The sequence below is a fragment of the Gallus gallus genome, chromosome 2 (genome assembly GCF_016699485.2).
Source record: "Gallus gallus isolate bGalGal1 chromosome 2, bGalGal1.mat.broiler.GRCg7b, whole genome shotgun sequence".
In the NCBI taxonomy this organism is placed as follows: Eukaryota; Metazoa; Chordata; class Aves; order Galliformes; family Phasianidae; genus Gallus; species Gallus gallus.
In genome coordinates this window covers 120,475,310-120,494,676 of record NC_052533.1, presented here as the reverse complement: position 1 = coordinate 120,494,676, position 19,367 = coordinate 120,475,310, and the positions used below count along the sequence as shown (strand labels likewise).

General features: G+C 43.2%; 1 protein-coding gene across 16 annotated transcripts in view; it reads left to right on the top strand.

Annotated features, from left to right (window-relative positions):
- The window catches only part of TPD52 (tumor protein D52), a 119,071-nt gene that overhangs the window by 25,510 nt on the left and 74,194 nt on the right, over positions 1 to 19,367 (top strand). For 4 of the 16 annotated variants that reach the window (XM_015282835.4, XM_046926559.1, XM_040686936.2 and 1 more), the window contains 7 exons: positions 7,143 to 7,258; positions 8,797 to 8,945; positions 9,729 to 9,830; positions 10,836 to 10,862; positions 14,715 to 14,756; positions 15,998 to 16,046; positions 17,093 to 18,426. In XM_015282835.4, coding sequence (XP_015138321.1) covers positions 7,143 to 7,258; positions 8,797 to 8,945; positions 9,729 to 9,830; positions 10,836 to 10,862; positions 14,715 to 14,756; positions 15,998 to 16,046; positions 17,093 to 17,209 — 602 coding nt within the window. In that variant the 3' untranslated portion in view covers positions 17,210 to 18,426. Of the gene's footprint in view, positions 1 to 2,260; positions 2,585 to 7,142; positions 7,259 to 8,796; positions 8,946 to 9,728; positions 9,831 to 10,835; positions 10,863 to 14,714; positions 14,757 to 15,997; positions 16,047 to 17,092; positions 18,933 to 19,367 lie in introns of those variants that run through there. The other 12 variants (XM_040686933.1, XM_015282833.4, XM_040686934.2 and 9 more) reach the window with 7 other exon arrangements.

The following is a 19,367-nucleotide window of genomic DNA, read 5'->3' as shown; positions in this document are numbered from 1 at the left end:
TGTTTGGGTGCTGCTCTAGCAACCTAGCTGTATGGCCACCGTAAACTAGCTTAATCTGAGCAAAGCCAGATTCCCCTGTGCATAAGCCAGGGTGAAAGAATTCAGTCTTTGACCTGGAAGCTAAGATATGTAACGTGTCAAACTTTCCCTGAAACCTGAAGTGACAGTGTAGTGATGGGCAATGCCTTGGACTCATCTTTGTTTACAGTGCTGGTGAATGGTAGAGTTTGGCTCATACACGCTTCTGTCTGTGGTATAATGGATGCCCATATCAGTGATCTGAGGCTGTCGATCTGGATGTCAGTAGGGATATGAAACCAACTTTGGTGCAGTGAAGACACAGGGCGAGTGCCAGATTGTTTATCCTCATACCGTTCATTAAAAAGCAATGCAGGGAGTTTCCTGTAAGTGACAAGAATGTAAGTATAGACTCTTATTAAATGCCCTTGGCCAGGAAGTGGTATTCCTGGTTGTTAGTGTGCATGCATGAATCTCCATTAGAGGTTCTTTTTCCTTCAGTAGCTATTTCTAACAGTCATAATATGCTAGCATTGATTAGTTTACAATGAATGATTCTCTGGGGTGGTTAAATTGTAGGTAGTAAACTCACCTTCATGCTTTCTGTGTCAGGAGAATGACAGCTGATAACATTCAGCTTTTCCACCTTGCCACATCTAATAACTTCTCATTTGTCTAATCCAGTTAGCACAGCTCCTGCCTGAGCTTTTGTGCAGGATAGTGTGAAGCAAAGCAGTGTTGGTAGCTCTTCATGTTGATGTGTTTGGTTAGCAGCCTATGACTGTTGCTGCTATGGTGCTCTTCTCTACCGTTTCTGGATGCTTAAGCCAGAATCTGTGACCAGAGCTTTGACCTTTGTCAGATAAATGTACTGATGCTTCTGGCTGGTGCTTAAGTCACATGTCGGCAATGCAGAGGGACATCATATTCTTTTCTTTTGAGTGGATTTGGGAAATAGCAGAGATCTGTATTCACGGCTCTGTACTCTCATTGTTAGGAGACTGCAGGTTGCCTGCTCCAGAAACCAATGTAGGTCTGCAGCCAAAAGAACTGCTCTTTAATTAGCCCGGAGGTCTGCTCCTGCGGTGGAAAGGAGGAGTTAAAACTCAAGCGGCGTGCTTCCTTCTGGTATCCCTCAGGATCACATTGAGTTGAGTATGCGGCAGCGCTCCTTTGCTTTTATGGCTGTGCAGAGAGTGGCGGAATGGCTCTGGTCAGATCTGCCCTACAATGTCACTTTTGGAGGCGGAGGGGGGAAGATTAGCTTACAGCTGATTGTACTCCTGTGTGTGCAGGCTGCGGTTCAGAGGCCAGGCACAAAAGGTAGAGCTGGGAGAGCTCAGTGAAGGAAACTGCTTAGCTGTGAAGGCGCCCTGTCTTGTTAGTGGAGCTGTGTTTGCAGTGGAAGGAGCTGACCTTAGGGGGAAAAAGTAGCGAAGAGCTGCAAAACTGGGCTAAGTGCCTCTCTTAAGTAAGAACTTCTGCTTCCACGGCCTGGATCTTGAAATTGATAGCACGAAGTCAGATGGCTTGTGCAAGTTGGTCTTTCTTCACAGTATACGTGTCAAAACAAACAGATTTCATCGTGGCCATGTGTCCCAGTGTTACCAGTTCGTGGCATACAGCTGGCTGCTACGAGCGACTGCAGCTCCAAGGGCACAGGGCAGTGTGTTTCTATTTATTTTAAGAAAAGAAAAAAAAAAACCAACCCAAAACACGTCTCATACCTGGGTATGTTCAGCCTCGTGGGCGAATACCATAATGCACATCAGCTCTTTCCTTAAAAAAAAAAAAGCAGGCAGATCTCAGTGCAGCCGTTGGAGGCGATTGCTGTCACCTTCAGACTCGCCCTGCAGAGGGATGCTGGGCAGTGGGACTGGATTTGGCTGCTGGTTGCTGCACCACTGGGAACAGCTGGGGAAGCAGAGCTACGTGGGCAGAATTTTCCATTAATCAGAGGAAAAAGTCCTACACAGATGGTATATAGGATAGATTACCGCGGGTAATCTTTTTGTGTCCTAGAAGATTAAGGAGATCCTGGTGTAGCCGCTGTCAGCTGACCTTCTTTTATTTAAATGATTGAAAATTGGTGATGCAGTCCTGCAGGAAGGAGGAAGGCTTCTCCAGGAGCCTGGGAGCAGCACACCGTGGCTGTTTGTTAAAGGCACGGTCTGTTTGAGTCCAGCTCCGGTTATAAATTGACAGGAACTCAGTTTTGTGCTGTGTAAACAGCAGAAGCTACGACTTGGTTCAGAAATCACTTTCTGGACGGCTGCATCGAATTTAAGAGAGGTGTTGGCCAAATTTGATGAGGAGGTACAGTGAGAGCCGGGTGAAGAAACGAGGGGCGAAGAAAGCCCCGTGCTCTGGTGTGGCCGCCCAAAGAGAAGATGCCTCCTTCAGCAGAAGCAGAGGGTGGCAATACTCTCTGAGCTTCCTGGCATGGATCTGTACGAGGATTACAAGTCGCCCTTTGATTTCAATGCAGGAGTGGACAGAAACTACCTTTACCTTTCACCGGGCATAAACCTTACTCCACCTGGGTCACCAACGCTGACCAAGTCTGGTAACCTCTTTTTAACAACTTCGTGTGGGAAGCTCTGGTGGCTGAGATCTGTAGAAACGTGATTTGGCTGAAAGATAGATTAAATGAAGGTCAAAGTCCTGCTGGTAACTGTGGTGATCTGTTAGCTTCGGTATGTCCTGTAGGTCATGTCTCATTTACCAGCTTTAGCTGATTTTTTTCAGCTCTGTAGAAAGGCAATTCTAGGGCAAACAAACTTGGCAGTAAAATTAGCAACAGAAGGGCAATATCTGCAAGATCGATGTAGCCAGACTAGTTTGACTGTTAGATTTTAATTTTAATGTGGTTGTTTGTTTGTTTGTTTGTTTTTTGGAAGGGGAAAGTGCAGGAATTGCATGCTGAAGCTGTCCAGAGCTCTGAAGTTACTTTATTGCTGCCACCTTGGTATAAAAAAATGACCCGACTGCCAGAAATGCTTTCTAAAACCTGGGTTCTGTTCCACCTAGCATTTGAAATGCTGTCCATCTTACCCGTGCACTCACTTGGTGTACTTGCCAGTGGCTGTTGCACGCTGTGCTGCAGGAGCTTGGTGCTAACCCCGACCTGCTTCCAGCAGGTAACCTGGTGTGCACGTAGCCAGCACCGTGCCTCCTGGTGCAGCCTCGTCTGCTTTTTGCCATCTTTCTACCATGCTGCTGCCCATTATTTTCCAGTTCCTGGCTCTCCAGGGTAATTGCAAATACAGAAAGCTTAGCTTTTTTCTTCTTCTTCTTTGTGGTCTTGCTCTTCAAAATTTTAAAGTGTGTCCTCTGAGAAGCCACTGCTTGAATGAAGCCAAACCTTTGCATGACCTACATGAGCTACAGAGTGCCGAGGAGCTGCAGTCAGCTCTGCATCTCACCCCTCCTCTAGGGGGGCAGCGGCTGTCCTCTGTATGTGGTTCTCATGTATTGCAGTAAGCACCAACCTTTGCAGTTTTCACTTTGATCTTTGTCTGGGAGAAGCCCAAGCTGGCAAAAGAAAATCTGCTTTTGTCACTGAGACAAATGGGTTGTACTTCAAATTTGATCTTACGTATTGTGAAATTAATACACTCTGTAGTCACATTATTCAAGTCTCAGAAATTCAGGATCATTCCAATAGCTTGTTCTTCTGAGCTCTAGGAAGTACCTTTGCCTGCTGCGTAGTGATGATCAGGCACTCATCTTGAGTATGTTAGCACAGCCTGCGTCTGCCTGAACATAGGCTTTGGAAAGGCTTACCCTTCCCCACCCCAAAGGCTGCTGCTCATCTGAACTGACCAGTGATTCCTTAAATGGCTTGTATGTACTGCTTATCTCCAAATTCAGGCCAAGAAGTGGTGGTACTTTAGGTCAGGATAAGTAACAAACTTGCTCTGAAGAAAAACAAAGCAAACCCCAGACCAGAACCTGAGTGTAAGCTGAATGCTTTGTCTACTGTGGAAGAACGATGTGGGCTTGGATTCTATTTTCCTGACTGCTGCTGATTTGTATAAGACTTAACCAATTAAATTCTCAGTGACTCTATTTGATTAATTTAACTAGATTTAGTAAACTTTTGTAATAATATGTCAGTCTTAAGAAATAGAGACACCTAAAAACCGACCTTAAAACTATGCAGGTTTTCCCAATACAGGATAAGTATTTCCATTTTGCAACTCCAAAGTAAAGAGCTGTCAAATAAAAATGAAAGTAAAGCACTGCCTTCCAGTGGTGCAGATGCACTGCGTCCTGCGAGTATTGAAGTGAGGAATGGGAGTAAAACAAGTGTAGAGGTGATTGGTAATGAGAGCATAGGTGGCTGGATAGATAGACAGGAGAAGTGGGAGGGGGACAGAGAGCAAGAAGGAGAAGGTGTGATGAGATGAACTGGGTGAGGTGTGGAGGAGTCTCAGTAGCAGTGATTTCCCACCTTCCTGAAGAATCCATGAGTATAGAGATCTCTTCCTGCTTCTTAACGTTTTGCTTCTCAGTGTTGAATCTCAAGTTTGGGGATGTGCTGCAACAAGCAGCATAAACTGCATTAATATACCAGTCTTCCAGAGGTAGGGTGTATTCCCAAAACAAGCTATTGATGCGGGAGATGATCCAGCACGTTTTGCTGCTGCTGAATTCACTTCATCTATTTTTGGTGAGCTAATCCAGATGACTCTTCCTAATGAGATTGAGCAACCTCTCAGCGGGATGTGCTAATGCTCCACAGCCAGTGTGCTCTTTAGTGCCTGAAGAGCTTCTGTGGTTTGGTTGTGAAAGGGCAAGCTCTGTAGCTCCCGAAAGGACTGCAGGCTTAGGGTAAGTTGGCAGTCAAATGCCAGCATAGGGAATAAATGCAACTTAAATTTCTTCCTTTAGTTGAGCATATGTAATTAATAGCATAGATAACAATCAGGTAAAAAGTTATGGCATTCTTAACAGCTTGATGGTAAGAAAAGGAAATATGTTCACGTCCCACAAACAGATAATTTATATGTAGAAGAGCTGTAATCATTTGTGTTCAGGGTTGTAGTGCTGTGCTTTGATGTAGACATTGGACTCGAACCCTTTTTTCCCTCCCCTTAAGCTTCTGCTAGAAAATAATTGGGAAACCTGTAGGCAGTTATGTTGGTGTAAGGCAGGCGTAAATCTCTGGGAAAACACGATACTAATTTTGTGCTCCCCCATCAGTAACTGCAGCTGACTCGCCTCTTAGGAACGTCTGCCCATGTAGCACAGAGCAGAATTATTCTTTGTACCAATACACGTAGAAAACATATGGGAAATAATCTGTGGAAATTGAGCTCTACTGGAGTTCAGTAACTATCAAGAAGGCTTGTTATTTTATAGACTTTACAGCTGCTATCTGCTGGGAGTATTTTGTAGATACACAACCTTGCAGAATCATTTTTTACAGACTTTTTGACTTGATTGTGATATATCTATTTGATATCAAGTCTTACAAGGAAATCAGAGTAATGGTCTCATTGCTCGTTAATGAGTTGTTGGATTCCCAAGCCAAATAGCATCATGCAGTGCCATCAGAAGCTGCTGAAATGAGAGTGCAATTGCATCTGGTTAATTACTGTAGTGATTAGTAAGGGAATGTTAAATAATGTGTCCTCGGCTTGTCTGAATGAATGTCTGCTTTGAACTGTATGAAAGGATAGAGAAGGCAATTGTTCTCAGGTTACCCGTAGCACTGCAGTGCCAGGCTGCTGTGAGCAGGAGAGCCGTGCCCAACTGCTCCAGGCCTGATCTACTGCTCTCACACGCACTCCTGCACACAGGAGTGTGTCTCTATGTGTCTCTATGCCTACAAACAAAATATTCCCCTTAGTTTAATTTGTTGTATTTTAAGACTCGCGTAGAGTGGTAGTTCTGGGATGCCGTCTTTCTGCAGATTGGTCTTCTGCAAATGAGTGTAGGATTACTTCGTTGTGGTGAAGTAATCTACTACTTAAGTATCAACTGCAAAGCCACAGAATGGGGAATCTTCTGTTGTTCACTGCTTTACTTGTGTGCTCTGTGCAGAGGAGCTGAGGAGAGGCCTGATGGCGGCTGCAGCTCCTCACAGGGAGCGGATGGGCAGCGCTGAGCTCTGCTCTGTGTGACAGCGACAGGGCCCGAGGGAACGGCATGGAGCTGTGTGAGGGGAGGAGCGGGTGGGGGTTAGGGACAGGTTGTGCACCAGAGGGCGGTGGGCATGGAACGGGCTGCACAGGGCAGTGGGCACAGCCCCGAGCTGTCACAATGCAAGAAGCATTTGGACAACAATCTCAGATATAGGAGGCGGTTGGACTCGATGGGCCTTGTGGGTCACTTCCAGTTTGGGAACTTCTATAATGTTGTAATTGCTGTAAGAAGAGGACTAAGAGTAGAAGCAAACAAACTGTGAACTGAGCACATCAGTGATGGAAAGGATATTGTTCTCCCTCCTTTGCCTGAAGCTGTGAAGCACCACAGGGGTGTTTCATACAGAAGGGACTGGCAGAGTTTTGGTTTCTGGATTTGGAAGGGGAGAAGGAAAAGGCACACACAAAGGACAGAAAGTTGCGCAGGATATAAGGGAGGAGTTCCTACTTGTGGTGTAATCCTTTTCTCACTGCTGCTGAACTTGGTTTTGTCTATGGCAGATCTTGTTTCAGTGAGAAGAGAGGGGGAGGGACTTTTTAGAAGGGCATGTAGCAACAGGACAAGGGGAAATGGTTTTAAAGTAGAAGAGGATAGATTTAGACTACATATCAGGAAGAAATTCTTTACTGGGAGGGTGGTGAGACAATGGAACAAATTGCCTGGCAAGGCAATGCCCCCTCCCTGGAAGCATTCAAGGCCAGGCTGGATATGGGGCTTTGAGCAACCTGGTCTGGAGGAAGGCATCCCTGCCTATAGCAGGGGGTTGGAATGAGATGATCTAAAGGGTCCCTACCAACCCAAACCTTTTTATGATTCTATGATGATAGTGCTTGTGGAATGGGACTCTGATGTCCTCTCATTAGTCTTTATTATGCTCTGGCATAAAAGGGCTGTACATCAGCTGCTGTACATCCATCTGCTGTCTGGGCAGCACATTTTGATCTGGCTTTTAATGGTTTATTCACCACTAGGGCTGCTGAGAACTGACTCTATACCCGAGGTCGGAGAGGATGCTGCTGCTACAGTTGGCATGTCAGAAACTCTCTCAGAAGAAGAACAGAATGAGCTAAGAAAAGAGCTTGCCAAGGTAAATCTCTTGCAAGTAGTTCTTCAACTGGTTGTTAGAATGAAAATCTGATGTAATGATGTCTGTGAATGCGCAGTCAGTGCTCCTTGTATTCCTTCTGAATCTGGGTGCAGGATTCTTCTGTGTTGCAGCATGGGGAGTAATGAGAAAAGGAAGTTGTTAAAGAGAACATCTAGTTAAACCTATGGGGAATTAAGCTAGAAGTATTTAGCATACAGCACACAGAATCTGTAAGTGTGTAATGTTTTTCTCCTTATGTGAGAAGCAGATAAACAAGGCTGCTAAAGGGAAAATTATTTGAAGCAAAACCAAATATTGTCTCAACTGATGTAGTATGATTTAAAACTCTTGTTTTCATGAAGGATGCTCTGTGTACACTGCTTTGATGATGGCTAATCATGTATCTATTTTTGTCCAGGATTTATAGTAGCAGAAAAATTAAAAGCAACAGAAATAGTACTTGTTGAGGGTCCGCCAAATATCCAAGCCTGCTAATTACATTTAAAATGTTGTCAAAGTCAAGCTTCATGGAGTGTTTTTTTTTCCCCCCTTTGTAGCTCCTTGCAAACTTAAGCTTACATTTGGCATACCAACATTAGCTGTAAAGTAAACATACAGCTGCATTCAGTACAGCCTTGTTTTTAGTAGTTCTGAGTGTTATTCAAGCTGAAATAATTGAAGACTGTGGAGGAAATGCAGTCCTAGCAAGGTGTATCATGCTGATTTTCAGAGGTATCCAAAAGCAGGGTACCCTGAGGTTATCGGCATTCCTCCAGGGGGACTTAAACCAACGAGCAGCCTGACGTCCTACGGTAGTGTGGTCCAGTGTGGTAGGGATGGATGCGTGCCTTTTGGCTTTTGTCACACCTGTACAGCCTACTGATTAGCACTGTAAAACTGTGACGTGTCTAACCATGCTCTGGTCATGTTTCTCAGAGACTCATTTGGCAATTTATGTAAATGAGAAAGTGAGCGCACACACAATGGTTTCTTCTAGTTACCAAACAAGTTTTGGTGTGGTGTATGATGTGGGTTTTTTTAAATTTATTATTTTACTTGAAACTGCTCAGTCTGCCACTGTTTCCATTCCCTCCTCCCCCACTTCCTCCCCAAATTTTGTCAAGCAAGGAGACAAACCTGTGTGGAGCAGATGCTCTGAGCTTCCTTGTGCTGCTTGTGAACTGGCATACTTCCAACGTGGAAGGAGCATATAGGCTTGGCAGCTGTCCCAGGTTTCACTAATCTTCATGCTCCATAGGCCAGTGCTGTCAAAAGGTACTGATTTCTAACCGTACAGTCTTTCAGAGCTACCTGTTGCTTTGTGTGTATTGAACTGATAGAGCTAGCTGCAAGTAGACTGCTTTCTGACTAACAAACTGCAGGATTTCCATTTTAGCAGTTGGAAACAATGGTCAGGCAGGGCTAAAAACACATTATCCCTTCCATAACTGATGTCCAGTAGATGTTTTTATAAATACCTAGTTTAATGGCTGTGCAGATCACTTATTAACTCAGTTCTCTTATCTCTGCTGCAATAGGTGGAAGAGGAAATCCAGACACTCTCACAAGTGCTAGCTGCCAAAGAGAAGCATCTAGCAGAAATCAAGAGAAAGCTGGGAATTAACTCTTTACAGGAACTAAAGCAGAATATCACCAAAAGCTGGCAAGATGTTACGTCAACTGCAGCGTATGTACTGCTTCCTGATGGTAGTCTGTCTCAGCTGTTGAGGTGAAAACTATGCAACTCATACATCTAAATGCTCGACTCTTGTGAAACAAGCTGAGTGTAGGTGTTAAGCTGTACTAAAGTGAACCTGCAGAAATCATCATAGGTTTCCTCCATGGAGGCCATAGCCAACCCTACTAGCTGTATCATCTCATGAAAAATTACCCCTGTAATATGGGCAATTCTAATATACTTGACTAACAGAACTGAGATAACCACTGCAGAGATATCTATGTGTCCCACGTCCAGCAGAATATTCTTCTTTTCTGACCTGAGAAAATGTTGTAAACGTAGCTCATGCAGGAAGAGTACAATGTCACAATATTCTAGCAAAACAAAACCTTTACCTTGTAGTCCAGAGTACATCTTACTTACAAGATCTCTTCTGCTGAAGAGTTTTTTTTTTACAAAACCACTCAGTACAAATTTTAGACAGTTGGTACCAAAAATAACATCTGTTGTTGTTTCTGTTCGTGTGGTGGTTCTTTGTTTTTGGAAGTCCCTACAATAGCAGCAGATCATGTGGGTGGGGTGGTAGATGTATATTGGTGAACCTGATTTGAAATCTGAGGTTGTAGAGATGCCATAGCCAGAAGGGACTGCAGGAATTCAAAATAGCTTCTCAAGTGGCTTGTCTACTCCACCTAAAAGTTGAAAAGTACTTCTGGGTTTGAAACAAACGTAATGTACACTAAGTTCCTTACGTCATATGAAAATGACAAACTTAATTTTCTTTGAACACAGGTACAAGAAAACATCAGAAACCCTGTCTCAGGCAGGTCAGAAGGCTTCTGCTGCATTTTCCTCTGTTGGTTCAGTCATAACCAAGAAGTTTGAAGATGTCAAGTATGTTTCTTTAGCTTTTAACAAGCAGTTGCACTTCTTTATTGAAACAGATGACCGCTGAAAGTTGTGCTGTTAATGTACCTAGCACTCCTAAAAGTTAATCTATCATGAACCTTCAGCATGTCTTAGGAATGCTGATTGATATGCTGCAAAATCTGCTTGTGTGTCTGCACTGATGCAGAAGAATTATGTGGTGTGTATTTCATATGTGTGAGAGAATCGACAAAAGCTGTTATCTACACTGCTGCTCTGATTTTTCTGATGGGATTGCTGATGGCAGCATTCCTGCTGTGTGCTCAGTGCGCATGGCATCATCACTTCTGTTCTCTGTTTTTTTTTCTCAGTTTGTGGACTACCACCTTTAAACAACAAATGTCTTTATCTGTCTTTTTGCCTTCTTTTTGTCTTGTGTTGTCTTGGGTGTGTGTGGGTACCTTTTAAGGTGTCTTACTTCTTTGTCAGCTGTTCCACCTTACAGCAGTGGCTTGATTTTATTACCTTTTAATAAACCATTGGTACTTGCTAATTCCTAAATATCAGCATACAACAGCATATTTTGACTGTGTGCAATGACACAGCCCTTTAATGCAAATTAGGTAAGTTTGGTGGTAGTTTTTAGCATTAAATGTACTGTTAACTGCATGAAGATTCTTCCTGGATGCAAACTAATCATGTGCTTAACTTAGACTTCTTTGATTATATAATTTCTACTACAGGAACACATAATTACTCGTCTCTATTTGTAATTTGCTGTGAATAGTGGATCAAGCTTACTTTTCAACTAGTGAGCAAGTAACAAAATCACAGTCTAACAGAATATTGCTGCATTGGTGGACAGCAGTGTAATAAAATCAGCCATTGGTTTTAAAGTGCTGCCATTAACCTCCTTCTTGCTTCTTGAAGTTTAGTGAGCAACTTCGAGGTGCAGCTGCACAGTTCAATATTTTGCTTCAGATTTATCAGAACTTCCTTTCTCTCTTTAATGCTTACTCTGGCATTGTGCAGACTACAGGCATTTTCACATTCCTTTAGGTAAGGTGGGGCACAAGAATGTTTTCTAAAACTAAGCATGTAGTCAGACTGTCTCCATTAAAAGCTTTAATGAGTTTTATCTGTAAAAGGTAACTTCTTTTTTTCTCCAGTGTTAATGTAAAACTGCAATTCATCTGATGTCAGGGAAGGTATTTCTTCATGTTCACCTGGTAGCTGTCCCAGAACATGAAATAGTAATGGCACATAATAATCAATTAGTCTCTAACTCTTACTTAACAACAACAACAAAAAAGGAATCTGTTAAAATGAGTCGGAATTGTTATTCTTTTTAGAGATGGAATATGTCTTTGAGGTCAATGGCGTGCAGAATTCCTCCTTTGTCTGTACAGTGTTTGTGCTGTGACAGTAGGAATTTTCCCTTTTTGGTGTGTATTACAATAATTGTTTAGTATTGTGGTTTCATTCAAATCAATGGAGTCTAAGACTAAAATAGTTCATGAATTCATTGTTCACAGTTTGCTTGATGAAACAGCATTTATCTTTGAGCTGATTACTTTAACAGCTCCAGACACAGGGTATTCTAATTACCTTGCCTGCAATGTGTTTTATCAGCTTACTGTAAGCAAATACTCAGTGTGAAGTTTTCAGTAGCTAACTTGACTGTGTAGCAACTTCTTACCTTGTATTCTGTCCTTTGTGCACCTCTGGATCCGACTTCATCATTTCAACTCTCTCATTAAATAGCCACACACAGTATTAAGAGATGCAGGTATCTGGCTCCTAGAATACTAGTGAGGAGTTCTAGCCCTGTCTGCAGTGCCTGGGGAGTTGAGTTTGTTCAAGCATAAGAAAGGCAGCCCATCTTGAATCTCATCTTTGTCATCAGTAAGACAGAGGGAGACTGGGAAATGCGTCTCTCAGATGCAGGGCTTAGCTGCTCACTTTTCAGGGTTCAGCTTTCTTCCTTAAGGCTGTGGTGCTCCCGTACTTGTATTGGTCTACTCATTTCATGAGGACAGCACAGACTCAGAGCTCTCTTCTGGCCTGAAGAATTTAATACCTCTATGCAACCACCTACTCAAGTTAGAGTACTCAACGCCAACGTAGCTACTATCAGAAACTGTGCCACTGGGAGGGAGTGTGATGGGGCCAAAGAAGTAACACTTTTCTTGCATTTCTTGGGAGAAATCACGGCAGTAGAAATTCAAAGTGTGATTAGAAATTCAGGAGCAGGTGGATTTTAAATAAATAAAGATAGTGCTGTTCTAGGTCTTAATTGCACTTAAACAAGAGATTAAAAACACTCAAGTTGTTTTGCTTTCATAAGGACCAAATTCGACTGGGATTCAAACAGTGAATTCAGGTCCCATAGTAATGTGACTACTACAAAGATAGTACAACTGAACTTCAGAAGCTTTTAGATGTCAAAGTCTTGTCCTGGAACTGAGAAGTGATAGGCCTGATACTTGAGTAAGTACTGAACGTTCAGGTGCATTTTCTTAAATTCTTTTCTTTCATTGTGACTTTGTTTCTTCCAGTGTTTTAGCTTAGTGACTGCTCAGCTGTAATAACGTGATGCCTTCCATGCTGGACTACTTCTACATATTCCACACAGCTCCTCATTCTTACAAATTGACTTTGGAAAGAGCTGTAAAAGGAAGTAAGGGGGCTAGCTAATGGAGCTGGGGTGAGCTTGAAAAGTATGGAAATAGAGGGCTGGTAGTGTGAATTCAGGTCACTGTTGCTTTCATTGTCTGTGTTCTGCTTTTTGTTGGACAGAAAACACTGTACCTCCTTAGGTTTTTCTTAATACCTTTATTCTTCTTGGTATGAGTGTCTTGATTAACTGGACATCCTTGTAAAGGCAGCATGAGCATTATAGGCAAAATAGCAGTAGTACCAAGATTACAGGTTCTAGCAGACTTCATGAGCAATCCTGACTGCTGCATCCATACTATGGAGCAGAAATACTCATCTTTACCCTGTTTGCAGGTTTTAGAATAATTTCCTTCACTTGCTTTGGAAATGGTATATGATCTTGGACTTGTAAATGTTGTAATTAGCAGCATATCAATTGGAAACCTAAATATTAACAAAGGAAATAACCAGTGCTTTTGTTTTCTAGGGAGGGATACTGACATACCTCCCTGTGTGTTTTCAGAATGTGAGACAATGTAGTGACTGCAAAAAACAATCATTTCTAAAATAAGAGAAATCTTTCAATGCAGTACAAAATATATGGGAAATTAGAGAGCAACTTACTACACCTTTTTTTGTTTCTATAGGGATTTGATGATGGGTGTTGTAAAAAGGGCTTCTGGTCTTCAAACCGCCCTACTTCTTGTACGAGCTGAGTGCTTTGTGGCATTCTGTCACTTGTGGAAAAAAAAAAGACTTGTCTTTTTATTATTTATTTTATTTATTATTATTATTTATATTATTATCATATATTTTATCTTGCTTCTTTGCACTAGTTGAATAAGTGATTTGATGTTAAAGATAAATTTCACTTCTCTAATCCAGTTCTCTTGCGAACCAAATCATTCTGTGCCAAAACCATGTATAGTGGTGACACTTCACACGTATTCAGGATGTTTTGTAAAATGTATTGCATAACAAGTTAACTTTTTGGGATGTGAGTAGTTCTTCCATTAAATGATCTCTGTGGGACTGAACTAAAGTTCTCTAGGCGGCTGTTGAAAGATATGCAATGTACCATAGCTTGCTGCTTTTCTGTGCAAGCAGGCTTGCAGATTGTAAATGTGGAGAAACAAAGGTAATTTTCACCCTCTTTAGTCTTTAACTTCTCAACTAGTGAGGCACTTCTTGCAGGCTAAGTGGAAGTGGCTCAGCGTGACTGCGTGAAGATTTAGGTAATATCAACCTACTTCTATGCTGAAACTTGGCAAGAGCTGCAAAACCAGAATTTCTAGTAATGTATGTCAAAGAGCAAAGAATGCAGATGGTGCTCATGAAGACGTCGTCTTCATGTGCTCTAAAAAAAACTTGGCTGAAGCCAAAATGTCTGTGGAGATGAAAAACAGCAGAAAAGGGGCTTCGGGTAAGGGGATAAAACATGGCTGCACGTTGCTGATGTGGCAGGACAGCATCTGACCTCTGTGAATCTGATTCCCAGTACTCTGCGCCCACAAAATCCTTTTTATTGTGTAATTTGTATGAAGAGTAAATACGGATTTTTCAGTGCATGAAACTGTTGGTCTTTGAAGTGATCTGGGAGCTCCTTAATACAACTGTGGTCATTTGATAAGAATAGGTACATGTTGTCAATAGGCAAACAGTTACATTATGGCAACGCTGGCAGGTTACAAAGATCTTTGTGAGTTTCAAATCAGCATTAGAACTAGGACTTTCTCCTTGTCCCCACCCAGAACCTGATCTTGAATATAGATGGATGGAACTGCTCTCTCTTGATAGTTGATTCTATATTGATGAGTATGAAACTTCTGTGTTGCATCGAAGTGGGAACTGTCTGACTGTCAGGCTAATGCTTGGAGTAGGAGGACCTGACTGATAAGTCTTGAGTGTTTGCTTTCTACTTGATACCATCAGAACTGTAAATGCAGCATGTCTCATTGCTTGGAAGACTTAACAGGCAGACAGATAGCAGCTAAAAAAAAACCCAAACACATACTTACTAACAAGCATGGCACTTGAATATTTTTAGAAAGGAAGGAATTGTTGCAGCTTTTGCTCTGTTGTACTTGTGTGTGCGTGCACGCATGGCTAAGCCATTTAAAAAGCAAAACCAAACAGTGTTTATATGACTGTTTACCAAAGGTGGTGTCCAGAAAGTCATCTTTCTAAGTCAGTTTCTCCTCTGTCATTTCAACTAACCTCTTGCTTTCTTTTTTCTTAATGCTGGCAATTTAGTATACGCTCCATACAACATTCAATTAGCATGCCTATTATGAGGTAACGTATGCATAATCCAGCTGTTGGGTGTATTTATTGTCAAGTGAATCAAAATGGAATTTAACAGATAAAAAAAATAATGGATTTCTATACTAATGTATAGGATGAAATTTGTTTTTATTTCTGCTTAACAGTGATGGTGTTACACACCTGGAATGTGACTAAGTGTGCTTTCCTGCTGGTTGGAGAGCTATAACAACTTTTACCTTCTTGTTAGACATGTAGTATTTTGCAGGTTTAAAAGACAGTTGCTTGGTGTCTGTTTTATAACTGTCTATGAAAGTGAGGAGAAGGTAATGTGGGTTCTCAGAAAGCCTGCAGCTCACTCATAGTGCTTGCCTCTTGTCGCTCTGCACTGTTCCTTCGTCTCCTGAGAGAATCTATTTATTTTTTTTAATATATGTGTACTTTCCCAAATGAAAGAGTGCAGCTAGGCCTGGCTGGCATACACAACCACCAAGCAGAGGGGGTAAAGGACAGCTTCTTTTAGTAAGCTTTATTTTGTCTGCTGCCAGTCTTTAGTCTTGGTGCAGTGAAGGCAGGCATTTTCTACTCTGCAAGAGGCAGAAAGCTGTATGAGCTATTGTACAAATTTGCAGGCAGCAGTGACAGCTAATTGGAGTATTAAGGCACTGCTTTGATCCTCGTGATAACAATGCACTGAACCTCTATACTGAACATTGTGAGCTGTCCTGCTCTTCTTGTGCATTTATAATCACAGCTGTCTCTAGCAATTAAACGGCGAGGGGGAGTCTCCCATAAACCTACATTAGCAGAAAATGTGAACTGTTCTGTTAATTAAAGACACAGCCTGTTAACTTAAAGTTGTTTTCCTGTAACAAGCAAAAAGAATCTCTGACAGCCAAGCTTTATTCAGGACGGCAAAGTTTTCTAACCCATAAGCCAGAAACCTGCTAAAATTCACTGAGAAAAATAAGCCAAACCTGAAAAATTGCTTGTTTTCCCTTCCATCTTGTGATAAAAGAACCTGGTGGTGAGACTGGCAGCTGTTAATTGCAGAAGATAAGAATGAGCTGCAGCTTGAGTGTTGCTGAATTCTAGTTTTGTAGTATAAGTAGAGATCCAGATAACAACTATTTTGGGATGTCCTTAAAAACAAGGAAAAAGCCCCAAACAGAATGCATGTTGACATTGGAAAAAAGCCACTGTTTGCTTGTTTTCTGATATTTATGTGCTGACTAGATATGTTTTTAATTCTGTGGTTCCTTTTTGTTCCCTAGAAATTCTTCTACTTTCAAATCTTTTGAGGAAAAAGTTGAAACCTTAAAGGTAAGCATTACTTGGTGACTGTGGAGCTGCGAATGTGGAGAAAAGACCTTTGTGAGCTCTGGGTAACTTTTTTGTTTGAATTTTAAAGTTACTGGTAAATTGTTGAAGGTGCTCAGGTGATGTCTTTTTAAGTACAGTGGAAATCGTTTCTCTGCCTAATGATTTGAAGAGAAGAAAACAAACCAGGAAAATGCCTTAACTAGATCATTTAACGTCTATCTAACCCCCACAAACAGCTAGTATCACATACCTAGTATTATATACTGAAAGTATATAGTATACCTTGGGGTGCTTGTCTTGTTTCTGACATAAAATGTGCCAAGGTCTTTGTATCTGAATTTTGCAGACAGTGTTTGTAAAAAATAAATTGACTTAGAAAAACCTTAAATGCCAGAAATAGCTATTAGTAGCTTCTCCAAATTAAACAAACAAAAAAGGAAACAGCCTTTAAAAATAAGTAGTATGTGTAGTTAGATTCAGATTTGACTTTTTTTGGGCACACTGGGTTAGATGAGAAGCATGCAAACATAACGTGTGGATCTAATGACTGTCTAGCAAGCTGAGTGTAATTAGTTCTTGCACCATAGCACACAATACATGCTGCAGAGAGAAATAAAAAGGTAAACATGCTGCCTTTTGAAAGCATCATAGCTGCTGGGTCTCACTGTGGCACTCAAGATGTGCCCTCAGCCTCAACTGAAAACCATTCAAGATCCTTACAGAGCATACAGCAGCGAGTTTCATCTCTGATTCTTTCAAAACATAAACGGCCTGAAAGGCTGCATGCCTGGATCTGTTCATAACTTGAGGGCATGTCATCCTTCAGGTTCCTTGGAACTAGGGCTGCTTCATGCTGCTTTTTGTATCTTGAAGCATGCTTATGATTCTTAAGGTCTTGTCTAAATAATCTGAAGACTATTTGGATGTAGCTCAGTCCTAGAAAAGCTGAGCTGAAGAGGGTTATTAAGCTGCTTTGTGCAGAGGTGCAGCTAACTGGCATGCCAAGAAACTGCGGTTTTACATTGAGGCTCCTTTTTATGGTTTAGTCTAAAGTCGGAGGAAGCAAACCTGCCAGCGGAGACTTTGGAGAAGTTCTGAACTCAGCTGCCAATGCCAGTGCCACAGAAACGATTGCAGAAGAGACACAGGAGGAGACCCACTGAGATCCCTGCCTCTGTCCTGCTACCCACTGCCAGATGCTGCAAGCAAGAACCAAGCACACTTGTAACATTCTTTGTGCTCTTTCCACCAGATGTGCTTTTATTTAGCACGTAGCTGTTTTGCCAGATTAACTGATTCCAAGCTTGTTGTGGGTTCAGATTATTTTTGAAACTAAAATATGTTGGTTGTTTGGGGTTTTGTGTGGGGAGGGGAATTTTTATGCCTTTCAAGCATTTAAAGGACATATCCCTTATTTGAAGGCAACCTTTAAAATATAGCAATGAAAAACTCTTTGGAGAAGTTAATTATACTGTACATACATGTGGATACATAATTCTTTTTGAATCTGTAACTACTGTTCAACTTAATCATTTTGAATCTACCGCTGCTGCCAAACTGAACCTCGCTACTTCACTCCCTTGTCATTATTTCAGTTAAGTGTTGCCTGCATGGGACACCAGACTTAAGAGGGGCACTGCCAGCTTAAAGAAAGGCCTTTGGCAGGCTTTAAACAAGTTACTTGTATCAGGCTTACAGATGCGTGGGAATGTACTGTATTAAGAGCTTCTTCCAAGAGATGTGAGTGGGGTAATGCATAACATCTAGAACTTAGGACTCGTCTGTGGGTTGTCCAACTAGGAAGGCCCTGACTATTAGAAGCAAGATGCCTATTAGTGCTGGTTTAGTTCAGTTATGATAACATTGTCAACATAGCATTTTGTACAAAACAATGGGGGAAGGCGTACTGGTTCTTCTCTCAGGCATCAAACTGTTTTCAAGTGCTAATGTTGTTTTCCTTGTAGCCTCGCCATTGAGAAAATCTGCCACATCTGTTATTTTCTGTAGCTGTGAAGGACCTGTAGCATCTGTGCCCCGCTCCTGTTAACACCTAAAAGCTGTACCAGTGTCGTGCTGCAGCACTGCTCTCCTCCAGGGGCTGCTCTCCTGCCTGTTGCTTTATGCCATTGTTCTCTTCAGATTCTGTTTTCTGTTTCTGACACAAGATGTGGGCGAGATCATAATTTTTGGCAAATGTTTTCGTCGCCGTGCTTAGAACTGGAAACAAGCTTTGAAACAGTTGTGTGAAATCTGTGCTCCTTCAACTGCTGCAGATGTAGAGAAGAAAAAAAGGTTCCCCACGCCTTTATTAGCATGTCAGTTGCAGTGTACATATGCTCAATTACATGTCCGAAGTTCAATAAAACCAGTATGTGAGTAATGCAGTGTCCGTGCAGCGCGGTGTTCTCTGGTGCCTGGGGTCGTGTCGCGGGACTGCTCCTCCGAGCAGCCGAGCTTCGGCCGCTTCGGCCGGGCCCGCCATGCCACGAGCGTGGGGCGGTGCAGGCCACCGAAGCCGCTGTCCCAAGGGCCGTGCGGACCGCCCCGCACTCTCCTCAGCGGCCGCGAGCGCCGCGGCCGGCAGGGCCCTGCAGTCCTATCTCTCCCTTCCTGCTGAGATGGCGGCCGGCCCGCCTCAGGCCGGTCCTGTGCGCATGCGCCCGCCAGGGTCAGAGTTCGCGCCCGCCCACCACGCGGGACAACATGGCGGCGCCGGGCTGGAGCCGGGCCGCGGCGCGGACGGGCGCCCAATGGCGGCTGCTGGCGGCAGCGAGACGGTGCAGCGGCCTCCCGCCTGAGGAGCCGCCGGCGGCCGCGCCGCTCCGGCAGCAGCCGCGGAAGCAGCCGGGCAGCGCTAGCGGCACCGCGGCGACGGAACCCGGACAGGTGAGGGCGCGGCGGGGCGGGGCTCCCGAGGGTGGGGCGGGGTTCTGCTGCTGTCCGTGCCGGGCTGGCGCCCCCCTTGCCGCGTGGTGCCCGGTCGGTGCTGCCGGCAGGGGGGGGGCCGCGCTGCGCGGAGCTGTGGGGCTGTCCGCGGGCTGCATGCGGGGCCGGCTGTCCAGGGAGCGCGTTCGTTAGCGGGGAACGGGGCCGCGTTTTGCCGTTTGTTCTTTTTTTTTTTTTTCAAGCTCGTCTTGAAGGGACGGGCTTCGCTCAGAGGCTGCCCCGCGTTTCTGAAATTCCACCTTTGAGTGTTCAGTTTTTACTGTGGTGCTTTCACCTCGGCATAGCGCTTCTCCTCAGAACCGCAGCTCTCATGCAGCAGCTTAGCACGTCTTTGTAGTTATATTCTTACACGTTACAGGGATATTAAAGAGAACC